The sequence below is a fragment of the Manacus candei genome, unplaced genomic scaffold (genome assembly GCF_025592945.1).
Source record: "Manacus candei isolate 608988 ecotype Guabito, Panama unplaced genomic scaffold, ASM2559294v1 h1tg000024l, whole genome shotgun sequence".
Taxonomy (NCBI): domain Eukaryota; kingdom Metazoa; phylum Chordata; class Aves; order Passeriformes; family Pipridae; genus Manacus; species Manacus candei.
The window spans coordinates 3,889,274-3,913,522 of NW_026138072.1; the positions used below are offsets into that span (position 1 = coordinate 3,889,274).

Sequence of the window (24,249 nt, forward strand, 5' to 3'; positions counted from 1 at the left end):
TTACATTCTAAAGTTGAGAAAATAAAGCTAAGACACCATTTAAATAAAGAGCAAACTATCTTTTTTATTTCAAAGTATTTTATCATTTGCCAGTTTTCTAGGTAACCAGATAATTGCAAATCATAGCAAATCAGGACTATTATAGCTTAATTCACTCATTCCTAAAGGTAAAAAAAAAAAATCCTCCGTCATCATATTGCAGGGTGGTAGGTAGGGATTACCATCGTGGAAGAACTCTCTCTTTCTTGTATTTTTTTTTTTTTTTGCACAGATCTTACTCAATTTGCAGAAGTATCCATTTCACTTACTTGCTAAAGCAAAGTCAGGTAGAAGTTACACCCAGTCCTGAACTCTCTTTCATAGCTAGTTGCTACCAGTACAAGAAGTAATACTTAAGTTGTACTGTTTAAAGTACATATTAACCATATACTTTCGTTCAGCTGAAAACAAATGATGACACAGACTGCCGAAACGGTACAGTTATTTCACTGATAGACATAAACTTCACAAACTTTATTTACTAAATTAAGAATCAGTTCTCGTGGCACACTAACGTGCACTTAGTCCTCATTTCTGTGAAAAGGATGTGCATCAATTCTCCTTACGGATCTTATCTGTAAGATAAAAATTTGCAAAGCAACACCTTGTGGTTCCATCCCTGCTTTGCAATTACAAGGCTGTGCCATTAGAACAGGCTCTTGAACTTTCCCCTGCGGACAATTAAGAGCCCATTCTGTTCATATGGCTGCTGACTTGTCATTTACCACCACCAGTTGGTCCCAGGTGAACGTACTGGTGTACATATGGAAATATTTAACATGGAGAATAGAAAACACCATTCTACAAAGTGATCACACCAACCCCATCCTCCTCTGAAGAAGTGCACTTTGCTCTTGACTGTTCAGGGCTTGATAACTGGCAAGCTCCAATGTGAAGGTTGCTGAGCCTGATGTTAAAGAACGCAGAACTGTTGAGTAGCCCTGGACAAAATGGAGATGATGTGTCACTCAGTTTAGGATAAAGGGAAGATGAGTTAACACAGAAGGCTGCTTAGACCACAGAGAGAAAGAGTGTCAGAAGTATACTGCAACATACCAGTAAGTTAATTTTTTAACATTACTCTATTAAAAGTGCAAAACATGCATGAGTCAATAATAATATTTTTAAAAAACTATTCCCTGTAAAACCTGTTCTAGCAGTACTTACTACTTCTTTGACTTACACTTGAGTATGTGCTGGTTTAACAATCTGAATTGGGCAAAAGAACACTACTAGATTTGTGGGCACTTCCTTTGGACCTTCAATAATTAAAATACAGTAAAAAAACCCATCCATTCTAAACTTATCTGTAACAAAAAGTGAAGCCATTTTTTGAAGCATATAAAAAAATTAGTTTTACCATTAGTAAGGTAATCACATACCATCATTTCTGCTAGTGGAACAGCAGCAACCACAACTCTGTTATCTTGACGACTCTGGATTTCCTGAATACTGCCTCTCCGCTGAGCAAGATCAGAAAGTGCTGCACTGAGATGATCTTCACTTACTGTGATTTCTAGGTTCATCACAGGCTCCAGTATTTGTACACCAGATTTTTTCAAGGCCTACACAGAAAGGAAGGAAGGGACATTACGTCAATGTATTTTTGGGGTTTTGTTTGTTTGTTTAAAATAAAATTGACATTATAGGTACTTCTATCGTGAAGCTAACACCGTCTCTCAAATTCTCTACCTTCAAAAGCTGTAGAATTCTCAGCGAGGGCATTACACTGACAGAGCAGATCAAGTACCAGATACAGATACACACAGATTTTCCCAGCAGTATATCATGCTGCTGGATTCTTCAGCAGCTTAGTTTCAGTGTACCTTTTGCATGCAACGGGAGACACAGGCTGATACCATTGTGTGGGAGGTGTCCGGGTGCACTGTCAGTGATTGCACTGTCACATCTATATCCTGAACTGGGAATCCAAGCAGAGGTCCTGGGTGGGCCAGTGTAGAAGAGCAGAAAGAAAAAAGCAGATTTGTTTTTCAGAATATTAAGAGATATGCAAAAAATTTTTCAGGATTAATTTAAAGCTTCTCACTTTCCTCTTTGCTCTCTCCGTCCCTGTCCACCCCTGAAAGAATGTGACTACTGGTTGTGTTCCTCATTTTGTGATTTTGTCATTATCTAGCTTTGCCAAAAGAGACAAAGGAATACTTTCTTACTCTCTTTATCAAAAACATAGATAATTCTGAGAACAGTAAGTTCCTGAGTGTGCTCATCCATACAACTGTTCCTGAAAATGAAGCTTTTAAAAAATACACTGTAGTATCTAAAACTTGTCTATTGAAACAAGATCTCACTTGAAAAAGTAGTGAAACCTTTTGTTAAACCAGAAACCAGAGTATTTTCTACATCTTCCTTTTCAACACAGTATGATCACAGCAAAGCCTGATACTAACCCACTACCACAACTCCAGGGTTAACTCAATTCCATAAAGGATTAATGACATCTAGCATCTCAGACAGATTGTCTCCCTCCAACCCAGGACTCTCAACCAAACCAAACTGTATTAGACTAGATGTGAGGCCATCTGAGAAAAAACACCTTGCTTTTTTCTTACAGAGAACATGGCCAGATCTTTTTGAGGTTTTTTAAGCACTTAATGGCATCAATTTTAGGCCAGAGACAGCACAATTCTGAAGTGTCTTCAAGGAGCATGAAGAAAGCGCACAGCTAAGAGTCATTCCACAGCCAGAGACGGGAGATGCTTTCCAATTCCACATAGCAACATGGAAAAAACACTTCGTACAGAGTAATTCTCATTTGTCAATCCACTACCTGTTAATTTTATTGTAAGACAGAGCTCTTTGGCCACACGTAATTAAATACTTCCTATTTTTAGTCAAAAGTCAAGGACACTTTTAGTCCTTGAGAAAGCCCTCACTTTGCAGTTAGGTAAGGCTTTACTGAAAACTCATGGATTTTATGTATTTGCAAAAAATGCATCAGTAACACTAACAGAGTGCGGTGTGTACATGTTGGCCTCTGAAACCATTTCTGTCATGAAGTAAACACCTTCTCTCTTAACAGCAGATTAAACCAGAACTCCAAGCTCACTTTAGAGTGACTGAAATGAAATCAACCTGAAAACCAAACCAAAGGATGCTGACTTCCATTCCTGAAATAGGGAAGAGTGTTCGGCAATTTTTGTAGTTAAGGAAATTTCATAATTTTCCTTTCCATCTTACATGTTAGTATGTACTACTTTTTAGTTTTCAAGCTACGAAGGAGTGTTTCCTTCTAGAAACTTGTTAAATTGCTTCTTATAAAAATATTAGACTAGTATAGCTGTCATAGCACTTCCTTTACCTTGAATGCATGAATTCATGATTCCATTTTCTATGGCTCCTTGGAGTTCTTTGGGTAGTTCTCCAATAACACTCTCAGCATAGTCAATGATGGGTTTTGTCACTGCTCTGTCCCCTGACCTGGGTCTCACCTCTAACTCTGCAGTAACAAAGTGTCGTTTATCTCCTACTGTTTTGTCCAATATATCTGCAAGGAAGAGGGAAAAAAAGTGAAACAGCCATTTAGAAAAAAAAAGGCTAATACATAACATTAATCTGAAAGTTAGTCATATATCATTTAAAGTACATCAAGTTACAAATCCAGAAACAAGATGTTCCTTCCATTTACTCATTTTACCTGTAACCTGGGCAGCACTTAAGATGGTTTCTCGGTATGCTATTTGAAGAGGTCCCAAATAAGTCTCAATTCCATATTCACGTTTGATTCGGTCATGAATGATCTCTATGTGTAGTTCTCCCATGCCACAGAGGATAGTCTGGTGAGAAGACAGTTGAGAGAAAGTGGAAAAACATGCAAAACTCAGAAGTTTTATTACAAATGCTTTAAGCAAAGACTTGCATGCTTTGAACTGTCAAAAACCTTCAATACTTCAAATTCTAAGGACCCTAGAGAGAAAACACTGCTATATAAGTCATCTGACAGTAACACACATGAAAGTGTAGTCACCATTACTGTGACTGCTAAAAACAGGTAATCTTACATTATCTTAAAGACTATGTAATTCAAACTTTTTTAAGTACAGAACTGTCAAAAACATGCAGAGCACAGGGTGACTTCCTCTATTCTGTAAAGCAAAACTGCACAAGGCTCCATTTTAGTTTCACACACAACTTTGTATATACAACATTTAGAGAGTCCTTTTTATTCAAGAAAACCTCAATATGCAGATGAACTAACTTGACAGTTCTAAAACAAAACTTGGTTATAAGAAGAGTAGTAGAAGATTCATCTTACTTGTCCTGTGTCAGGATCTATCTTCACTTTTAAACTTGGATCTTCACGTTGAAGGCAACTCAATGCATTATCCAAGTCTGTACATAAATATCAAACATTATATGTTTGATATAAAGTGATTCAGTAGTCTGAGAATTACAGAAAGTGCCTAAGTATCACTTTCCTCATAAGGTCAAATCTTATTCTCAGAGCAAGCAAAAGGACCCTAGAGAAGCACAGATTTTGGCAAACAAAGTCAGGTCAAATTACAAGTAACCTGAAACTTCTGATTTTTTCATACAAATTACCTGCACTACAGAGTGCTTTAATTTAATTATTTAATGTACTATTTTCAGAGTGATATTTTGTGTTTGTATGGAGACAGACTGGAACCTATAAATGATTCGTAAAGTCAATAAAAAGTATTGATCCTTTTGTACAGATAAGAGAAATTGTCAACTGTTAAATGATTTACTTAAATATGAGTTCAACATGAGAAGTTCAAATGCAAATACAGATACTATTTTTTTTTCTGATTCCCCATTATCTTAACTGCTGATGAAAGCAGCTACAGAATGATAAACTAAGAGCTGAGACTGCATTTATCTGCCTTTTTATCTTTGGGGAAAAAAACAAACAAAAGCAAACTAAAACATCCAACCCCCCAAAATCAGTAATATTTTACAACCCAGTTGCTCAGCCTACAGACATGTTGCTCCCAGTCTGTGTTATACCTTGCTCCATTCCACTACACTGGTATTTATCCCTCCTCCTCTTCACTCCCAACCATGCTCAGCTTTGTTAGAACAAAGATCCAGAGTTTAAAGGGTTATTTCCAAAAAGAGTCAAATAATCAAGTCCTCTGGTACAGACAGTTGGGAAGACAGTAAGATTACAGCTCAGACTGCATGGATGAACCCTAACTAGACACAGAGAAGTCTTGCTAAGTGAAGACATTACACACAGAGTAATAAAACTGCAAATGCCAACTGAAAAAACCCCCCACCTTTCAAGGCTATTCGTAGTCATGACATATGTAGTAGAGCACATCAGTGTGACTGCAGCAAAACTCAGCATGAGTGCCTCTATTTCCTACTTCTAAATGAAGAACCACTATTATTCTAGACACAAAACCAAGAAAAGTACTAATACTAGTACTGCTTGATGTAGTAATAGCAAAGGATATCAACAAACATGATCTAAAATACAGCATCAGTGCAAAACACCAAAAAGAGCCTTATTAGATCACTGACTGATAAATTTGTGCAAATCATTCATGTCAGCCAGGTGACTGCATTGTACCTTGTTGTTTGGCCATTGAAGGAGGTTCAATTGTACAGAAGAAGACAGGGTCAGGGATCTCAACACCTGCCAGCAGAAGGCTGTCTACGTCACTCACAGACCTCTTCTTCTCCCTGGCATCCCTTCCAGCTCGGCGTGCTGCAGCGACTGCTGAAGCCTTTGATGACACTATGGTATCTCCAGTGGCACTCTATAGATCAGCACCAGTGAGCCACAAGACACAGGAGGGGGAGAGAAGGTGATGTGAAAAAAAACCAACAAAAACCTAACGAAAATACCAAAACCCAAATGCATCCCAAAGCTGGTTACATTTTAGAAAACAAATGAGATTCATGCAGCCAGTTTAGGCAATAAAACACTGAATTATTAAACTAATAGAAGCAAGCATGAAACAAATTTATTTCAACTTGAACTGTTGCTTTTGGGTAACTTATTTGGAACATCCTTCTCCATCCCCACAGGAGGTCTCTTTGTGGCATTAACATTGTATTTTAAGACTTACAGTATAAATGTATGCTCAAACCCTAATAAAATACACCTTCAGCTTGCAGTGCTTTCCAATCAGCACTGCAGCTTCCAGTTCAATTATTGACACTTGTACATTGTGATATTTCATTTTAGGAAGAAGTACATGTAAATGTACTTCAAATAAAGCAAGTTTACATATTGACAACATTATCAAGAACACATCTGAGATACAATACCATAGAAGTAGAAAGCACATTAGTGAAACAAGCTCCCTTACAGAGTCAGTATTTTTTATTACCTGTTTTAACCCAACAGTAAGAGCAATGTTGCCAGGCATCAGTGATGGTATTTCAATGTGCTGATCAGCAAAAGGCAGGAGCAGCCGGCTCATTCTCTCTCTAAAAATTAAATTCTTGTATTACTTGGGACTTCAACAGACATTCCATTTCTACATTAAAACCAGGCCTCTATCTTACTTACGTGCAACTTTTGTTAATATTATATACAGCTGACTGAGGTTTCAGTGAACCTGAGTAAACACGAACAAAAACCAGTGGTCCGCGACATTTATCATGGAGAACTTTAAATGCTAGGGCACACAGGTCATCCTTGTACCATTGTCTGCAAAATAAAAAGAACAAAATGCATACTTGTAGAATTAAGCCGCTCAATCCCACAGTTACCTAAACTTCCATTCATTTAAGGAATGATATGTTTCTTGTTGTAATACTAATAGAGGCAGATTTTAAAAATCATAATTTATACCAAAAAACAATAATCTAAGCAGTTCCAGCTCCAGTAGGACATGTAAGATGTCATGTGATTCAGTCAACACTAAATAGGATCCCTAGACCACATTTTTGTAAAACAAGATTATTCTCAGATAATACAAAGACTCTGAAGTGCTAGTTTGACAACTGAAGATAAACGCATACAATTCCTGTAGTGCTGACCAAAGTAGGTTCAGTACTCAAGTGTATTTTCCTGTCCACACATCTCTAAAGTTATTTAATACCTAAAAAGAGTAAACATTTTTAAAGAATATGAATGCTTTGTTAACATCTTTTATTTTCTCCTTTTATGCTTTCCTATTTATTTTTCCTTTTTCCTGAACCTCCTTTTCTACCTGTACTTACAGAAACTCATATGAACGTTCATTAGGTGCAGGCAAGTACATAGTAATGGCATCCAGTAGTGGCTGCACTCCTTTGTTCTTCAGTGCACTGCCACAGAGTACAGGGACAGCTTTGTGAGCAAGAGTGACTCTCCGGATAGCAGACTGTAACTGCAAAAAAGAAACTATTTTCTGTTAACAAATGAACTACAATTTAGCCTTACATTGCACTCCAGCTATCAGATATTGCTAATTAATCCCCAATAAGTTTAAAAAATATATGTTTGTAAATACATCAGTCATCCAAACTCATTGCGCTGCTTTTAATGAGCTCCAAACCATAAACCCAAATGTTTAGATGCTAAAACAGGAGACACTGGTTTTAAGATTTCTAAACATTTCATACACATCTGCAGCTGTTCTTTTTCTAACAGTACCTTTAATTCAGAATTTTGTACCTCAACACTTTCAACATGCTGTGCATGAAGATCCAACCAATTCAAAATGGTTGAAATGCTACTTTTGTTAATAACAAACAGCAGCTCAGTCACAAAGTGCACTGAGTCTACCTGGAAGTTCCACTCACCTTCCCCTAAGCTCTTTTGCAGCAGTCGAACTTTCAAAACAAAAAGCAAACCCACTTTCCTGAACAAATGTACCCTACTTTTAAAACTGTGCCTAGCATGCCCAAGAATCATAGGGCATTTGTATAAAATTCATACTAAACTCAAACACGTTCTGCTCTAAATTCACAACACTGTTAATTCACTGCAAAAGCTGGTGTGATTTCTTTCTGCTGATAAATCTGCAAAATCATTATCTGCACATGCCAAAGGAATAATCTCCATGTGCCAACCCAGCCCCTTGGAATAACAGCTAGCAAACACCTGTTTATGAAAAATGAAATGTAAAAATTACCTTCTCAGCTGATATTAAGTCAAAATTTTCACTGTGTTCTCCTAGAACCAGTTCAGCAAATTCATCATCCAGATCTGCAACCTTAAAGAGAATAGTTCTTTATTATTTGGCATACAGCAGTTTTACAGACAAGACACAAATCTCATGTAGGATAGATAGCTAAGCAGAGCAAGAACAAAGCCTTTAAAGACATCAGAGATCAAAAACTCAAACCACAGAAAATTATGTAAATTAAGCCTTCAAGAAAGGATGTGGGAAAAAACATTAACATACACTTATAAAGCTGCTGTCAGACAAAACATCAGTGGGAGAGAGAAAGCTTGTATTCCTTCTTGAAATGGAAAAAACATCCAGCCATACAGTGACAGCCATGGGGGGTATAAATGACTGTACTTCAAACCTGCAAATATGGAAAGGTCTGAAGTAAGCAGAAGTAACCTTTGCAAGCCAACAGACACTCAGCTGGAAAAAACAGAGAAGCATCAGGACATTTTGACCTTCTTCATGTCAAAGGCTTGTATGTCCAGGAGTATATCTGTGTTTTCAAACTGTACCGCTTTGCTTGACCTGTAACTCAACTACTCTGCAAACCCTGTCTCACATACACCCTTGCACTGTCACAGGCTCCTGCTCCATGTGCAGGAAGGCACTTGCCCCCTCTAACGGCTACGAACCAGTTGACCAAATTCTGAAATAAACCCTTGATAAGCAATTAGAAGTCTAACTGGGCTAACAGTTAAAACATTACAGGAACCAGTTTATTTAATTAAGTGAAAGTAAAGTGTGCAAAATGGCTGGTATTCAAAATACTAAATTTGACAGTGTTTCTGATAACGAGTGTTAACAGGATAGAAAGCATTTCAAAAAAGATTTTATGAACACAAGGTTATCTCAATTATCCCACTACTGGTCCACCCCTTCCTCCTTCAGGAAAGGCCCAGAAAACAAAGGGGGGAAAAAACCATCAGTGTTCTTATAAAGCTTTTTATCTGACAATACATTTCTTAAGATAAAAGGTTGAGTAATAATACCCCCATTTAAATCCTGGTAAGTTTGAAAGCCAGATTGTGTATGAATTCTACTGAACTCAGAGCAATATAAAACAGATTTCCCTGATTCTGATGTTTCAAAGGAAACTGAAAGCCTACCATCACCTGTTTATGCACTTGCACAATGTTATTCAAAGCTTTATGAAAGGCAGCATTTCCAACAAAATAGATCAGTTTATGATTGGATTGAGCTGCCTCTAACACAGTATTTACTGCCATTTTGACCAGCCTGCAAAAATCTATCCACCTTCTAGCTGCCACTCCAGAAGAGTATGGACACCCTTCAGGTACGTAGGTCAGGCCTTGCGTGAATGTACCAAATATCCTTTAGCATCTAAGACTACAAGATACCATATTAGCCAACTGCATGACAAATTTAGTGTCTGCTTTCTTCAGTTCCCTATCTATAAAGCAGGGAGTCTTCCATTTTGTACAGCCAGGGACTCCAACTCTCTATACTCAGCATGTTTTGCCATCACATATTAACATTTCCAATGTGCATTAAGCAACTTTGACAGATGGAAGTGAAAAAAATCTGCAGTTCAGCAAAGACAAATGCAGAATCTTGCCCCTAAAACAGAACAAATACAAGCACTGATACAAAGTGGGGACCAACCAGCTAGGACACAGCTCTGCAGAAGTCACCCAGAGGGTCCTGCTGGACCCTATGAGTCAGTAGTGTCACCTTCCAGCATCAAAGGCTAACTGCATACTGGGCTACATCCACAAGAGCATAGCCAGTGGACCAGGGAAAGCAGTTAGTACCATCTACCCTGCACTTGTGAAGCTGCACCTGAAGTTCTGTTTTTAGCTTCCCCAGCACAAAAAGAAACTGACAAAACTGTAGGAAGTCCAGTGGCAAACCACTAACAGGGCTGAAGCAGAGACATGTATTTGGTCTAACTTGGAGAGGCAAATGCTGTCTCTTAATACTTGAAATGGTGGTGGTGGGCCCACTTCAGGGAAAAGAGAGCTAGATTCTTCTCAGAGGTACACAACAGAAGACCAGCATGGCTGCCACAGGTCATACATGGTAAATTCCCACTGGATAAAAAGAAATAGTGATGGTCAAGAACTGGGGCAGGCTGCCTAGAGAGACTGTAATCACCATCCTTATACTTGAAAACTCAGTTGAACAAGGCCTGAACAACCCGATCTAATGCTGAAGTCAGCCCTGCTTTGAGCAGTTCTCTTAGCCAGAGTCACTTAAGCTACAGAACCTATTTTTCCTACTGTTCTAAGTAACAGTTTTAAATACATTATGCATTTACTTTAGAACTTTACTTGTTCTATTAAGGTATTTCTGGCATCCTGGACTTCTTGGAACAGGTTTGGATCATCAGCCTCCAGCAGCAGCTTTCGTTCAAAATTTTTTCCATCATCCAAATCAGAAGTAGGTTTCCAAATTATTTTTTCCTTAGTCACGATATCAACCAGTCCTCTGAAGGTCTTGGCTTCCCCAATGGGCAACTGCAAAAACAGTAGAAACTTTAGACAGCTGAAAAAAATTATGAAAGGAGTTCCATTTGAAAGAAAGCTTACCTGTAATAGCAAAGGTTTTGTCTTCAACTTTTGTTTGATGCTCTCAACGGCATATGTAAAACTATATAAAAAACCCAGATACTAAGTTACACAAACTTAATGACATTAGTAAAATACATCTACCACTCCTTATTTACTGCAAAAATTACTCCAACAATTACATAAAAAGATGTATTTGCATATGCATTTGCATAGCATATAGTAAGTACTAACATAATTGGGTTGCTCTATGCTTAACAGGAAAACTTTATTAGAGACATTCTCTTACAAGGTTTTTAGCAATGATCAAAATATCTGTCGAAATACCTTGCCCTGCTTTTGTCCATCTTATTTAAAAAGCAAATTCGTGGTATCTGATGTTTGTCTGCTTGTCTCCAGACTGTCAGAGTTTGTGCCTAAAGCAAAAGACAAAATGGAAACATTAGTGCCAATAGCTGAACTGTGTACTCCCCAATACCACTGAGGTTCTGAATTCAGAGTACAGAAGGGAACTGTGCCGAGTGTGTTCCAACGATTCCATATGTAGCAGCACAGATGAATTTCACAAACAGTTTTGTCTCTCAGCTGTTGTCATTTCCCTTCCTTCACTAAGAACATGCAGGAACACGAGCAAGAAAACATGGAGAGAAACTAAGTATTATAGGGGACGTACATGACTGTGATGGTTTCACTCTAGGCCTTCCTGGAGACCAGCTTGTAACCAGGAAGGAACTAGGAAAGTGATCACGGAAGTACTCCATGCTATTCCTTTACGTAACTTGAGGTATAAATAAAGCCAGCAGGAGGGACCTCGCTCCCTTTCCGGCGAGGTTCGAGAACGGTGGGTCCCTGTCTCGGTCTGGCTTATCTGGAGCTGAGGCCTACAGCGACTGCTGTTATCTGCCACGCGTGAGGGGAGAGCGCTGGGCTGTGTCTGGCCATCCTGCTTGTTCAAAGGGAAGTGGTGAGATTTTGCTAGTTCTTTAGTTGGCTGGTTACTGGGTTTTTGGATTGTGTAGACTTGTTTGGTCTTTGCCCTTTTTTTTGTCCTGTTTTGTCCTTTTCCCTTCTCCCTCCCCCTCTTCCCTTTTGGGGAGCTATTTAGGATTTCTGGAGTTGTGGTGTATAATATTTTCATTGTATATATCTATCTCATATGTAAAATATATATTTTTTTTTGCTATAGCTTTGGCTGCTTAAGTTGTTTTTTTAATTCCCTCTCTGGGAAGCAGGTCCTTGTTGTCAAGTTTCAGGGACTTGGTGGGAAGCCAGCTCGAAACTTGTACAATGAATAAACCTTTAGAATTTATTGCCAAAGTACTTCAAGCACACCCAGGCAAGCATTTCTGTGGCTACACATACAACACTAAAACTACTGTAGTTTTGCTAGTAATTTGTGCACTGCTGAGCCATTTATCATATATATATTTATTTGAAAGTTAAAACAAGTATATATAAAAATCAGTTAAGATTCCAAAATAGTCCATTCCAATACATAGAATAATGCAAGAATTTGCTACAAAGTTGTCAAAAAAAACACAAGCAAATCTAATTGTTTTGCTCTTGGGGTTGGGGCTGTGTCTCAGTTCAGGTTCACATTTGATGGCGCCTAAATGTTTTCCAATAGCAAGTTAAATAATGTGACTTACAGTGATCAAGAGTTCTCTCATCCCTTATCTGGGAAAAAGGTATGTTCCATGAAAGACAATGATTTCGCATATAACTTTTCTACAGAATTGGACTACTGAAACACTTCATGCTATATAAAGTCTAATTCCACTCTGCCACCACTTTTTCTGCACTACAACCCAAAGGCCATGTTAAAAAGGCCATTGGGCAAGGAGAAATTCTGGCTGAAAATTCCAGTTTTCTACATGAAATCTGAAAATGAGAAATTGACAGACATTCATTTCTTTCCACTTGTGTAGCTAGTCAGAAGCATTCACGTCAATCAATGTTTGTAAAAGACAGCCATGAACCAACAAAACCACTCCAAAATTTAATGGTAATCCCACTTATTTGCTGCTTGTTACCATAGAAATGTGCACTATAGAACTTGAAATTAAGTGCTCAGCTTCTTGAAGCTGACAAAGCATCAAGAGATATAATAGAGTGCAACATCTCTGTACAGTACTTCAGTCTGATTTAAGTCATCAGACACTGCGGGAAAATGAATGGGAGTGGCTGGGGGTAAAATAAGAGAAAACTGGGAAGTTATATTCACACTCTTAGCAGAAGTTGTAACAGTGTGGAAATCATAGGGGGACATGCAGTTGCCACTCCCTGGATGGGATGTGGTCAGCACGCCTGACTTCCCACACACAGTACATGCTAAGGGGAACTAAACAGAGGGTGGAACTGAGCAGAGACACTGAGGCCAGGCTCTGTTGAAATCCTCGCACGAGGAGAACTTGATGGTGGGGGAAGAAAGATTTCTTACTGTTGAACAAGCAAACGTGACAAGATCACACATATATGCCTCCATCCTAAAAGGTACCTCAGATGTAATATGGACCTCCCCAAGTACAACCACCCCCCACTGTACATGAGGTATGACTAGAATCACTCAACCTCTACTTAAACATAAAAATAGTAATAAACTAAATTAAAACTGGGGAGAAGTTAGGGAAGACTCCATTGTAACTTCTAGGATCAGTCCATGGGCTGAACCTGTCTTCCCCCCATAGAGATGCCTATTGGGTAAGAACCATACTCTAACGTGCACTGAATGGAGCCAGCTTTAGTTAGGGACTAAGCTTGTTAGTACATAGCTTTGAATACATTTTTGCAGCCAGATACTATCACTGGCAATCTTCAAACCTTAATCCATCACAGTTTTCTGTTATATTAATGAAGAGTGTTATTCCATAAACTGTTAAGTCTGAGTCTTTCAAGGGTGCTAACAGCTGCTGCCAGCAGGTAACATACTGGCCTGTGGAGGCCCGGGATGCTGTTGGTTTGTATCCCTGAATCTTTTCTGAGGCATTGACAGACTAATTAAGGACCCCCCCAAGGAGGGGGTCTTTCCACTTGGCATGTGACCCTGAATCAGTTAGCTGATCCACCCTCTGATCGAGTGGACTGTTCAGTAATGGGACACTGAAACTGGTCAGGGACAAGGGTCTTTACTTTCCTGGGGCACTGAGACACTAACCAAACAAAGAGGGTTTGAGAAAATCTCTCCCCTTTCATGTGACAGATGCACATACAAAAATAAAATCTACCCGTTGTTTTTACCTCAACACCAGCTGAAGCATCAAACACTGCTACTGCTCCATCCAGGACTCTTAAGCAACGCTCAACTTCCACTGTGAAGTCCACATGACCTAAAAAAAATCTTCATTTTATACCATCATAATTCAAACAGGCAACATCAACAGGTTATTACAAATTTAAACTTTTTTTTTAAGTCATGTCAAAACAACTCTTTCTTTACTTGCAGGGAACTACACCCATCAGTCTTTGAAATACACAAGATTGTTACAATGCGATCCTAGAACTGAGTACAATTTAGTGTGGAAATATCTGAGCTCACCTTACACAAGCTAGATTAGGCATCAGCAAACAGTAATTATCCAAAGCTGAACAGAGTTCAGTATAGGCTTTTTTACTGATGCAATTAAACTAACTAAATTTTGCACCATATTTAAAACTAAGACATTCTACAACACTCCACTTCACCCACTCTCCCTTAGTAACAACAGCAGTACCTGGGGTGTCAATCAGATTGATTCTGTAGTCCTTCCAGTCAAACGTAACTGCAGCAGACTGAATGGTAATACCACGTTCTCGCTCCTGTACCATAAAATCTGTCACCGTGTCTCCATCATCAACATCTGTAAACAGGAACCAGAATTGGGTAGGTAAACAATTCAAAATCTGAAACTGTCCTTGAATACAGTCGTCAAGAGAGAGTTGGAAATACTGTCCCTTTTATATATATGTATAAGCTATGAAAATTAGCCTTTTTCAAAACAGTATAATGTCAGGCAATTTACCCAAGCTCCCCTTCCAAGGAACAAATGGTCTGCAAGTCAAAGACTAGCAATTCCAAAAACCTTTTTATTGTTCTTAATCTAGTAACACCATGAGAATCTTAAAAACTAAAGCAAAGTCGAAAATCATGAACAAACTACAGCTTTAAAAAACCTGGCTGCACTGACTGTATGGAACACAACTGACATTTAAAAATTTGGTAATCAGAAGATAATTAAGTTAAAGTCAAAGTAAAAACAAACAAACAAAAAACACTGACTAAGAGGTTGGGTTTTGCTTATGGATTTTGTTTTTAATTTTTAATAAAAAGAGAAATAGTTCCACATCTTTAAACAAGCAAGACACCAAGTTCAAACGTTCCACAAGCTTAACATTTTCTATCTGTCTATCTGTCATACACAGTCAAGAACAGGGAATGAAATTTAAAAGGTCAAAAAATCACAGAGGCTGCTGTGACCCTTTCAATCTTGAAAAATTCTGCAAAAGTTCTTGTAGCAAGAAATTCTTTCTGAGCTATGGCTTTCAAAAGAAACAGATACTTTTTCTCAATCTAGTTTCTTTAAAGGTCAAAAGAAAACTGAAGAAACAGCTTTACCAGAACGGCCAATGAGCAACAACTAAACTAAGGAGATCCTCTAATTAAATGTTAAACAAAACATAATGCACTAAAAGAAAATTATGAACCTATGATCTCTCAAAGTGCAACTGCCTTAGAACATAATGGAATGTGCATTTAAAATTCCATTAAACCACAGCACAACTTCGGAACAACTATCTTCTCCATCAGGTATTCCACCAGCAACCTCTAAATGCATTGCATGTTACTGTACATTATTAAATCTCTCAAAGCTACTGAAATACAAAAAGCATTTCTAACCTCCAAGTGTTCTTATATATCCAGAATAATACAGCATTCTCTCTGTTGTCGTAGTTTTGCCTGCATCAATGTGGGCCATAATGCCAATGTTTCGGATTCTGCATAAATTGAAAACATGGGGTTTAGTGCAATAATTTTTTTATTCTGTGATATTCTTATTTGCATAAACAATTAATACTCACTGAGAATAACATCTCGGATTAATAACATCTTTCCTCTACTGCATATGTGACACAGTGTACATTCCAATACTGAAAGACACTAGTATTGAAACAATGTATTGAACAGTTTTGCAACAGGTTTCCATGCTCCACTTTAGGGAATGCCTCTTCTTGGGCTCATCCTCACCCATCTGCCCTCTCCACAGACAGAAGCACCCTCTCGTCCATCCCAGTCCCTGACACCTGGTGCCCCAAACAATCCATTGCATATATTTCCTTTATGCTCCAAATACAGCATCCATTGTTCCCGTGATGCTGTCTTTGATTGTGTTCAACTCTTCCTTTCTCAAGTACCTCATCAGCAGCTTCCAGAACTGCTTCACTTTCTCTGTGCAGCACCATTAACATTCACCATTAATGCCAGCTGACCTCACCCTCAGGACAAAAGTAGCCTTCTAAGGGAACTTCACCCCTAGGATATTTCTTTGGCAGCTCAGTCCCCAGTTACCTTGTCCTCGTCTAATGCAGCTGAGTGCTCCCATTAACACAAAACACACAACAACAGAGGTCTAGTTGCCAACACACCCCTTCTCCCTTTTTCAACTCCCAACAACACCATGAATTTGGAGCTTCCCAACAAGCCCAGTTTTGGCTATGATGATGTAAACAAGAGACGATTCCAGACCTTTCTGACACCAACAAGTGTTCTATATTGAAACGTCACAAGGGTAAAAGTAAACAAGTACTAAATTTAAATTAAACATGCACATGTGACAGGTACAGCAACAACTTATAACTCTTCATCACATCAATTGCCCTGACTACCGGTTACATCCAAACAATAAGCCAGCATGACGTACCTGGATATATCAGGATTAATGACAGAACGCAGAGACTTAACATCTCCTGGAGACAAACAAAATTAAACAATTTTTAAGACTGAACCCAACGTAGAAAATATATTTAAGAAAACTTATAAAAACCTTACTAAAAAAAAAGATTCAGAAGCACAACTCGTGACAATCTGTAATCACTACCATCTCAAATTTCTAAAGATATGTACTTAGTTTTCAATAAATCTCTCTCTCAAAAACAAGAAAAAGAGAGAATCTTTAGAAACAAGAGGAAAAAGCCAACACAGAAAAGTATCATCAGCACAGTAACATCTTACTCTGCAGATGCATGTCTCAGTTCAAGACAACTGTAATGCTGATGTTCATCTGGACTGATGATTAGATAATTAATTTATACCTGGTGGAGCACTGTAGTTTCTCAGACTGCAGTTTTGCTGTGTCACACTCACAACTCTCATTTTTGTCTTCCTGAAATACACCTGCTTGAAAGAAAAAAGAATTATATAGAATATTTATCATTATAACTAATTATTTAGTTACATTTTTGCCAGTTATACAAAAATAAACTAAATATCTATATGAACAGATACCATTGTTATATATTTATATAAGCTGAAAACACAAGCTATGTGTTTTCACATAGCTTGAAGATGATGCCCACACTGAGGTTTACACCAAGTTCGATCCCAGTAATATTTGGGATGTCTAGTAAAAATCTATCGATATCTATCAAAGTATGTTGCCAATAGCCACATTGTTTTAAATATGTCTAATTATTTTTGTAAATAATACAAATTTAACAATTATAAATGTTAAGTAGTCAAAAAAATTACATAAAAATTATAAATTCATCTTCCCATTCCAATATGAAAGTACCTGTTCTGTTTGGAAACCAACTTTTAAAGGAAAAGAAAAAAGAAAAAACCACCACCACCACAATCAAAAAAGTTTACTCAGAATAACCCAAGTATTTCCTTTGCTCACAGAGAAAGTACCAAAATTTGGGGAAACTTTACCTTATTGCATAAACTTGATGACTCCAATAAATCCACTGAAACTCTCCTCATAACTTTCCACATTCTGGCTCCACTCTTTGATACTGTTCCCTGACAAGGTAAGTAAACCACACAAAACATTTATGACGAGAAACAGGTTGGTTGTATCACTTTGATATAACTCAATCACAAGATTTTACTCTTGTTCCAGTCAAATCAGGTTAACACTTTGCAAGTTAAATCAGTATCATATCTGTAAAAATAATGTTATTAAGCCTTAACAATGCAGCACAAATACATGCCCACAAACACTAAGTATATTTCTCAAAGAAATTTTTAAACAGTAAGGCAAAATAATGAACATCAGAGCTTACACTAACTCTCAGAGAAGCTCTAGAGCACCGATTACAGATCAGCGAAGTGCAAATAGATTTTCTGGTCTTGAAAGAGAACAGGTTGCAGGGCAAAATATCTATTTAGGGCAGAAACAACAGAAAATATTAAGTACTACGACCTTTTAAGCATCGCCAAAACCCTGCAACAGAAAGCACAAGTGCAGCAGCTTCCAAAGCAGCCCAAGCTGGCTGCTACTTATTTAAGGAGATGCAAGTGTTCAGCTCCAGTGATTTGATGCTTCGTGGTAGTTTCACAACGAGGGGTAAGAAGCTCTGCGCACAGGCTCATCTGCACACCCTCATGTTACGAGCCGCACCCTCGTCTCCCGAAGGTGCCGCCGCGCTTCGCTGTCCGGGAGTGCGGGACGGGCGCTGTGTCCTCACACTGCCCGTGACGAGCCCGCGAGAGGAGCCCCGCTTACGCTCCACAAAACGACACCGCCCTGCCCGCCGCCCTACGAACCTCTGGGGCGGTTCTGCGCCGTCCCCGATCACCTCCTGCCCCGCCGCAGCCTCAGCACGGCCCAGCCCTGGGGTGCGCGACGCACTCGACCCCCCTCTTGGCCTCTGCCCCCGCCTGCCCCGCCGCCATGCCGTCGGAAGGCGCCCTCCCTCTACCTTCCCCCGCTACCTCACCGCCTCCAGCGTTCCGCCCTCTCGCCACGACCTGACAGACCAGGCGGCAAAAAGCGCTCCTTCGGCCTCTCCTACTCCTTTTTTCTCCCTCTCTCGGCCCCGCCGAGCCCGGCGCAAAGCCCTCGGGGAGGGCGAACAGCCTGTCTCTCCGCCTGGAGGAACCAAAGCGCTCTGGGGAGAGTTTCCAGTCGGGGCCTGTTCGCGAGCGGCTCTCCCTTTTCGCCGTTGAGGAGTCCGCGGTGCTGCCGACATGGTGGGGACCGGGAGCCGGGAACTGGGAACTGGGAGCCGGGGCATGGGATGCGGGACCCAGGAGGCTGGACGGGATGCTGGACGGGGACGGCGGGGTGCGGGCGGGCCGGGGAGGGTGCGGGCGGCTGGGTGGGCCCCGCAGTGAGAGAACCACCGTCGGGCCGCGGCCTCCCCGCGCGTGGCAGAGGCGCCCTCCCCGCCCCGCCGGCCCCGGTCCCCTCTTACCGCGCTGCCTCTGTGCCCACAGCCGCAGAACGAGCACATCGAGCTGCACCGCAAGCGCTATGGGTACCGGCTGGACTACCACGAGAGGCGCAGGAAGAAGGAGGGCCGGGAGGCGCACGAGCGGTCCCGCAAGGCCAAGAAGATGATCGGGCTGAAGGCCAAGCTCTACCACAAGCAGCGGCACGCCGAGAAAATACAGATGAAGAAGACGTGAGTGTCCGCCTCCTCTCTGGAGCCGTCCTGTAGTCCTGACGCTTCAGGGATGAGACAGGACGTTATAAAGAGCTAATCATTACTTGAGTCTCGCGTTGTACACTTAAATAGCACTCAGGCTGCAGGAGGAAAGGGGCTTTGCCACGACGAATACGTTTCGTACTTTGTCTCTTCTCAATGAATGTTAACAATTCCCCCGCTAGAGGCTTTCCTCAAGAGAAGTGTTGCTTAGCAATGACAGCGACTAATGTAATTACGACAAAAAAGTGAATCCATTTACTTAAGAATTTCACATCAACCACTGAGTTAATATGGCAAGAGGCAACAGGGTTTTTTTAATGGTTAGGAGAAAAAAATACAGTAACATACACAGTTTGAGTAGAGCATGAGGCCTGTCTTCGAGGATAAATTACAGCATCAAGCATAGACAAACACAAGCATTTTTCTGGAAATTTTATCTGTTGTCCAGAAATTGAAATCAAAATTGTAAATAGTATGCTTCATTGCTAATGAACTTTAATACCTGTCCACCAGGTTGGTTTTGTTGTTTTCAAAGTGTAGACAGTTGTTTTTCTTTGCTACTTGTAAAGATAATGGGTCTATTAGTTCGTGGTCTTTTTTCCCCCCACTTTTACAAACACACATTCCTGACATTTGTAAGCATTGCCATCAAATCTCAGAAGAGGAGTGGCATGTTATTTTTTGTCAGAGAGGAAGTACATCTCTCAATGTATTTGGTTGTTTGTTTTAAGTCATTCAGACATTCCTTAAAAGAGATGCATGTTTTGTATTCCCTTGTTGGCAAGGTGGCAAGGTTTTATGCACTATGCAGTCTGTCAGTTGTTGGATTAAGTGAAATACTTGTTTACCTTGAAAATTATTTAGGATTATTTCTTATATATAAATATGCAATTTTTTACAAATGTCTCTTAAAAGAAAAGTTTGAGCAGGCACAAGCTAAATTGAAAGGGTATATTTAAAAATAAACCTTTTTTTCCTGCTTCTAATACTGGTTTTCTTTCTTTGCAGCATTAAAATGCATGAGAAGAGAAATACAAAGCAAAAGAGTGATGAAAAAACACCCAAGGGAGCTGTTCCAGCATACCTGCTGGACAGAGAGGGCCAGTCCCGGGCTAAGGTTCTCTCTAACATGATCAAACAGAAAAGAAAAGAAAAAGCTGTAAGTAACTGTATCAGAGTTCAGATACCTACAGTTACTTGTGACAACGACCACTCTGTGTTGCTGATTCTCAGTTTTCTTAACAGCCTACAAGCAAAGACTAATTAAAGACTGAAACCTTTAGTAATTGAGCAGTTTAGGACAATGTGAGCATATGCAATATCTTGATTTTCAAAACTTTAAATGCTAATTAAGTAGCTATGAGTTGTATGACAAGTATGGTCTACCACTATGATTTAGGGAAATTTTATTTTATGCTTTGGCTATCCTCTTTCACTCAGCAATGTGACATGTAAGAGTATTGACTTTTTTGTTTCCCCCTCTTCCAGGGGAAATGGGAGGTTCCTGTGCCAAAGGTCCGTGCACAAGGGGAAACAGAAGTTTTGAAAGTGATTCGTACAGGAAAGAGAAAGAAGAAGGCCTGGAAGAGAATGGTTACAAAAGTTTGTTTTGTTGGAGATGGCTTTACTAGGAAGCCTCCTAAATACGAGCGATTCATTCGACCTATGGTAATATTTTTGAACCTTAAAGATCATTTAAATAGTAATTCTTGAGACTTACTACTTTGTGAGTTTCTGTGGTGAGGGAACTTTCTTGTATGATAATGCATTGAATTACTGCTTACGTAGAACATTCCTATTGGTTTGCTTGCATAAATCTAAAGTTCTGATTGCATGAGGGTGGGGAGGTGCCCCTGCAGTCACAGTCTGTCAAAATATCTGCTTTTATTCCCTTAACTCAGATGATGTCAGGAAGTTAAAACTATGAGATTTCAAGTCTTTATCAGAGATACTTTGAATAGCTTTTAATGTTGGAGGCTTCTTTTTCAAGCTGCTACGATCTCTCAGCTGTAGCAGCCAACTCTCTTAGAAGAGTCCAGGACTCCCTCCTGGCTAAAGTAAGCTTGAAGCACAGTCATGACTGCATGCGAGGGAAGTGCTGTACCTCCAGCCTGACCTTTACTTACACAGCTGCAGGAACAGTGCCTGGGCTCTATCAGCCTGGCAGCACACAGGAGGAAAAGCTGGATTCAGTGATATAGTGAAGTTTTCAGATGAATACCTGTTCTTGTTCCCTCACAGGAGTCAATAATCACTGTGCAGGCTGCCTGTTGAATTGTATTTCATTACTAGTTTGATGGTATTACAGAGAAGCCTTGGGTAGATTTTTATTGACACGGAATGATTTATGGTACTTAATGGTAAAGTACCCTTTACAAAGTGCAAGTCACTAGATAAAAACTTCTATAGAGATGAGTATTTAATATTTTACAATACTTTCTTTATGGAACAGCAGCCATCCAAGGTAACAAGTATTGTTCTTGTGCTATTATTAAAAATTTATATCCTGAAAATATGCTTTATCTTGTCATTAATCAGGTTTTTAAATGTCTGACATTCTGTAGTAGGTAGATAGCATTTTGTATTCTCATCCAGTCTCTCAGAACATATAAAGCTGAGAACATAATGCTGAAAGTGTTTACTAGATCAGACATGAGAGCTTAAAGCAAGTATTAACTCATTCTAACATTTCTTATGCAACAGGGTTTACGCTTCAAGAAGGCACATGTGACACATCCCGAACTTAAAGCCACTTTTTGCCTACCTATCCTTGGTGTAAAGAAGAATCCATCTTCTCCTTTGTATACGACACTTGGTGTAATTACAAAGGGTACCGTCATTGAGGTCAATGTGAGTGAGCTTGGCCTTGTGACACAAGGGGGCAAAGTTATCTGGGGTAAGTAAGTTTACCTAGTTATACTGCAGAATTACTTTTAAAAGATTTGTCTTCATTGCATCATGTATTGTTAGGACCTTGTCTTATAGTCATTGTTAAATGTTAGGTTTGTGCTGTAGCAGAAGCAACTACTAGCAGCTATAAAAATACAAACTTTAAGTGTTAATCTTAGGCTTTCCATTCACTTAGATGAAGTTCAGAACAAAGATTCAGCTTGCATGCCTATGTGTCACATTAAGCAATATCACAAGTCTATAAAGACTAACTCTGTGAACAATCATATTATGTTTTTAGTGGAAGTTGTATAGGAGTATCATAGCCAGATTCTGCACCTGGGATGGGGCAACCTTGGTTTTGAGTATAGACTGGGGAATGAGAGGCTGGAGAGCAGCATTGTGGAAAACAATCTGGAGGTCCTGATTGATGTCAAGTTGAATATGAGTCAGCAGTGCCCTGGCAGCCAGGAGGGCAAACCGTGTCCTGGGTGGCATCAGGGAAAGCATCACCAGCCAGTCGAGGGAGGGGATTGTCCCGCTCTGCTCTGCACTGGGGCGGCCTCACCTTGAACATTGTGTGCAGTTTGGGGCACCACAATATAAGAAAGATATTGAGCTCTTAGAGAGTGTGCAAAGGAGGGCAGAGAAGATGGTGAAGGGCCTTGAGGGGAAGCTGTATGAGGAGCAGCTGAGGTTACTTTGTTCAGCCTGGAGGAGAGTGAGGGGAGACTCATCACAGTCTACAACTTCCTCATGAGGGCAAGAGGAGGGGCAGGCACTGATCTCTTCTCTGTGGTGACCACTGACAGGACCCGAGGGAACTACATGAAGCTGAGTCAGGAGAGGTTAAGTTGGATATCAGGAAAAGGTTTTTCACCCAGAGGGTCACTGGGCATTGGAACAGGCTACCTGAGGAAGTGATCACAGCACCAAGCTTGTCTGAGTTCAAGAAGTGTTTGGACAATGCTCTCAGACACATGGTGTGATTCTTGAGTCTGTCCTGTGCAGGGCCAGGAGTTGGACTTGATTCTGATGGGTCTGTTCCAAGTCAGCATATTCTATGATCTTCATAAGATTGATTTCTTTTAATAGAGGGTTTCACTTGGACAGTAGCAAACCTAAGTATGTTTTTTATTCTACTCAGGACTCTTAAATAATCTGTTTATAAAAAACAGCCTGAATATAATACTTTGAGAACATAAGTTTATAGCCCAGTAAAAGGTAGATCTAGATTTCAAAATGCATTTGAGTCCCTTCTTTTTAGAGACTTGTAGATTAAACTTGCAAACATAGAAAAATCTAACCTATGTGATCTACTTTGAGCTTTTGTAGACATTTAATTCTCTTTTCTCCTTAGGGAAATATGCTCAAGTAACAAACAATCCGGAAAACGATGGCTGTATTAATGCAGTTCTACTTGTTTAAGTTGGGTTTGATACCAAGCATTGGACGTGGGCTCCTACAAAATAAGGGTGGAGTTTCAACAAGTTTCCAAGATCTGTAGAACCTTCAACCATTCCAGAACAAGCTGGTGAGGAACTTAAGCCAGAAACAATTGCTCACGTTTTTATATTTATTATGTTTGTTCAGCTGAACATTGTCCAAATAAAGAGATTTAATTTTCATGTTTTGCTCATATGGTTTATGCTCATCCAGTTTATGAGGGCACTCTTACCCTTCAACACTGTAAGAAGGAAACTTTCAAATGAAACTCAAGATATTTCAGAAGCCAGAATGTGAATAGGTTTGCTTTGGACTTTTTGCATTAACAAAAGTTTAAAGCTACAGGTGGTCACACATGCAATAAGCAGGTTAAATAGCAGATAGAATCAGAGTAGTTAAGGTTGGATGGGACCTCTTGAGACCGTGTAGTGTGAGCCCCTTTTTAAAACAGTCACCTACAGCAGGTGTCAGAGGACAACATACAGTGAGGTTTTGAGTATATCCAAGGATGGAGACTTCACCACCATCCTGAGCAACCTGAACCAGCATTTGACCACGCTTAGTTTAAACGGTTTTACGTTTAAACAGAATTTCCTATATTTCAGTTTGTGCTCAACTGGGCACCA

The 24,249-nt window shown here is 39.7% G+C and overlaps 2 protein-coding genes across 6 annotated transcripts; one reads left to right on the forward strand and one right to left on the reverse strand.

Moving 5' to 3' along the window:
- Positions 1–22: 22 nt before the first annotated feature.
- GFM2 (GTP dependent ribosome recycling factor mitochondrial 2) lies at positions 23–18,527 on the reverse strand. 5 transcript variants are annotated; one of them, XM_051788171.1, is made up of 22 exons: positions 18,405–18,527; positions 17,927–18,018; positions 17,568–17,657; positions 16,949–17,033; positions 16,558–16,603; positions 15,537–15,634; positions 14,374–14,499; positions 13,901–13,989; positions 10,991–11,079; positions 10,685–10,745; positions 10,427–10,612; positions 8,094–8,174; positions 7,198–7,346; positions 6,542–6,682; positions 6,360–6,459; positions 5,594–5,783; positions 4,313–4,389; positions 3,695–3,833; positions 3,359–3,544; positions 1,866–1,981; positions 1,422–1,604; positions 23–980 (listed from the first exon to the last, which is right to left on the reverse strand). In XM_051788171.1, exons 3-22 carry the CDS (start codon positions 17,628–17,630, stop codon positions 852–854), a joined length of 2,334 nt encoding a protein of 777 aa, XP_051644131.1. In that variant the 5' UTR covers positions 17,631–17,657; positions 17,927–18,018; positions 18,405–18,527; the 3' UTR covers positions 23–851. The 5 variants fall into 5 exon arrangements, with proteins under 5 accessions (XP_051644131.1, XP_051644129.1, XP_051644133.1 ...); XM_051788169.1 differs by having other exon boundaries at positions 17,921–18,018; XM_051788172.1 differs by having other exon boundaries at positions 24–980; positions 16,949–17,030; positions 17,921–18,018.
- Positions 18,528–18,635: 108 nt separating this feature from the next.
- On the forward strand, positions 18,636–23,805 carry NSA2 (NSA2 ribosome biogenesis factor). The gene is made up of 6 exons (XM_051788210.1): positions 18,636–18,830; positions 19,077–19,264; positions 20,297–20,447; positions 20,777–20,956; positions 21,992–22,184; positions 23,538–23,805. The coding sequence occupies exons 1-6, from the start codon at positions 18,828–18,830 to the stop codon at positions 23,603–23,605; spliced, it is 783 nt and encodes a 260-aa protein (XP_051644170.1). The 5' UTR covers positions 18,636–18,827; the 3' UTR covers positions 23,606–23,805.
- Positions 23,806–24,249: the final 444 nt, after the last annotated feature.

What these genes read in the sequence shown, in the direction of transcription:
- GFM2 (XM_051788171.1), bottom strand. Translation starts at nt 17,630, where the DNA reads ATGTGGAAAGTTATGAGGAGAGTTTCAGTGGATTTATTGGAGTCATCA. An exon ending in CATCAAGTTTATGCAATAAG is followed by an intron (nt 17,034 to 17,567) that starts GTAAAGTTTCCC and finishes TTTTCTTTCAAG; the next exon opens with CAGGTGTATTTCAGGAAGAC. An exon ending in ACTTAATATCAGCTGAGAAG is followed by an intron (nt 7,347 to 8,093) that starts GTAATTTTTACA and finishes TCTTTTTTGCAG; the next exon opens with TTACAGTCTGCTATCCGGAG.
- NSA2 (XM_051788210.1), top strand. An exon ending in AGAAAAGAAAAGAAAAAGCT is followed by an intron (nt 20,448 to 20,776) that starts GTAAGTAACTGT and finishes CCCCTCTTCCAG; the next exon opens with GGGAAATGGGAGGTTCCTGT. An exon ending in AGGGGGCAAAGTTATCTGGG is followed by an intron (nt 22,185 to 23,537) that starts GTAAGTAAGTTT and finishes TTTTCTCCTTAG; the next exon opens with GGAAATATGCTCAAGTAACA.